The following is a 2380-nucleotide window of genomic DNA, read 5'->3' as shown; positions in this document are numbered from 1 at the left end:
GCCAACCAATCCATTCCTAAAATCACCTCTAACTCTTTTAGAGGTAAACAGATGAGGTTCACCATATATCTACGCCCCTCAACCTTTATAGGACATCTAACACAGACTGTAGACGTCCTAACCTCACCAGCCGCTGGGGTTGACACCACTAGGTCGAACTGCATCTCACTCTCTGTCAATCCCAGTTTCTCAACGCACACCTTCGAGATGAAAGAATGTGTTGCCCCCGAGTCAAATAATACACAACAAGACTTTCCATATAGTAAGCATGTACTGATGATAAGTGTACCTGAGCTTGTTGCTTCAGCACTCGTTATTGCATATAAATGTCCAACCGCCTACGCTCGGCCACCCCTTCCTTGTTGAACTCTTCCTGAGTTTGGTGGCCTCATGACCGCTCGTCCCCCCATATTACACTCGCTCTCCAGATGACCGTTTCTTCTACAGCGAGTGCAATATTTCCCTCCTACCAACTGAGGGCATGATGACTTAGAGTGAGGTCCCCCACACTGAAAACACTTAACTGCCCCTTGTTGTCCAGACTGTCCGGCAACAACCATTGATTGAGTGTGAGACCTACTAGCGTTCGAAGGTAACACTGGATGAGAGTAGGGCGTCCTGCCCCGATTCAGATTAGTTCTAGTCAAAACCTGTCCCCTAGCTGATTGTTGCTGCTTCTTCTGTTGGTCCACCTCGGCCACATTCTTCTCCAACACTTTGGCCCTCTCAACCATTGTAGGAAACGACCGAATACATAGACTGGATATCAACAACTTCAAATCACTCCTCAGCCCATTCTCAAACTTCCGACACTGCCATTCTTCACTGGTTGCCATGGTGTTAAATTTTACTAAGTGCTTGAATTTGTTGGTATATTCCGAAACCGTCATTCCCCCTTGTACCAACTGAAGAAATTCCACTTTAGCAAAACGAACGTTATCTGGGAAGTATTCTTCATAAAACTTGCTTCTGAATACTTCCCATGAAATGGGACTTTGAGCGTCCGTCAATATCATCTTCATGCTCGTCCACCAATGGCTAGCCTCTCCGGTCAACAAATATTCAGTGAACGCCAATCGATTATCGTCTGGACACCTCTTGGCGTTGTAGATCCGCTCCATATCCCGCAGCCACTGATCAGCCTCATCAGGAAGGCACTTCCCATTAAACTTGGTTGGATGATGCTGCAGAAAATTCTCTAAGCTCCACTCGGTTTGATGGGTAGCGTTGGAAGTGGAAGCTCCAGATGTATTCCTCGTAGTCGCGATAATCTCCATCAGTTGTCTCTGGGTCGATTCAGAGTTAGCACGAGCGGCTTCCAAACTCTGTAAGGCGGTAGTGTTCTGCTGCACCAAGGCAGCATTCTACTGTTGGAGCGCTTCTATCATTGATTCTAACAGTCTGGTCTTGTCGGATACAACACGATCAATAGGTTGAGGAAGAGGTCTTGGTGCCATTAGTTCTCTAAGAAGCAGAGAAAACAATCGTTAGTTGAGTTCAAAGAGTTTAAAACACTCATCAAACGAACGTTAAGCACACAACAAAGACATGGTGTACTCATAACCTACAGTGTTCCTTAAGGAACAAAACTGCTCTGATACCACTAATGTAACATCCCAAAAATACAGCAATATACTATATGATAGAATGATTACATTTAATAATAATTCAGATCAGCCTTAAAATTCAAAAGAAGGTACGGTTTATGGCCGAACGGCCTTACAAAAAGTTAAAATCTTAAAATGTACAGAATAAGCAAACCTGACCGAACGGTTTACAAAATCAGCATCGGATGGTCATACAAAATGGAAGGAAAAGGTGATCGAACGATCACTTTACAGAATAACTAAACTACTGATCGAACGTCCTACTGTTCGGTCTTCAATTCTACTTCTACTAAATTTTCTTCTACCAGCGCCTCTTCCAACAGCTCCTCTCCATCTGCTCACATCCACACGGATGATCATTGCAACGACAAGGACGGACGTACAAAACCAGACAACACAGGAACAATGCAGGGTAAGCTTATGTAATTTAATTCAAATAATAATAACATACATTTATCATATTCAAACACACCTAGTACATTTCAACATACGATTCAAACAAGGCCTACTACTAGACTGACTCTCCGGACGATATGAATTTTGTGTAGCTACGACGTTCCTGCACCCAGGTGATGTAGTAACTGGAATACTCTCATCAGCTGCCACCCGAGGTTAGTCCGTTCCGTCCAAAGTACCCCTAAGGACTAGGACCTCCTGCCATTCCCACACATGACCTACCCTCCTCTACGTGAGGACGAGTACTCACGGAACATCAGGATGAACCGCCAGCTAAGCATTTCCACATTCATACTTTACAATTTCAATAGTCATCC

At 44.2% G+C, this 2380-nt stretch overlaps 1 protein-coding gene across 1 annotated transcript; it reads right to left on the bottom strand.

The window, feature by feature from the left end:
• Positions 1-338: 338 nt before the first annotated feature.
• Positions 339-1277, bottom strand: LOC148193194 (uncharacterized). The gene has a single exon (XM_088099377.1). The coding sequence runs from the start codon at positions 1275-1277 to the stop codon at positions 339-341; it is 939 nt and encodes a 312-aa protein (XP_087955503.1).
• Positions 1278-2380: the final 1103 nt, after the last annotated feature.

This window comes from Vigna umbellata, chromosome 9 (genome assembly GCF_029865625.1).
Source record: "Vigna umbellata cultivar VRB3 chromosome 9, Vumbellata_1.0, whole genome shotgun sequence".
In the NCBI taxonomy this organism is placed as follows: Eukaryota; Viridiplantae; Streptophyta; class Magnoliopsida; order Fabales; family Fabaceae; genus Vigna; species Vigna umbellata.
This window is presented reverse-complemented; position numbering and strand designations above follow the sequence as displayed.

Bases quoted from the DNA above. Each gene is read 5' to 3' on its own strand.
- LOC148193194 (XM_088099377.1), bottom strand. From the start codon at position 1,277: ATGGAGATTATCGCGACTACGAGGAATACATCTGGAGCTTCCACTTCC.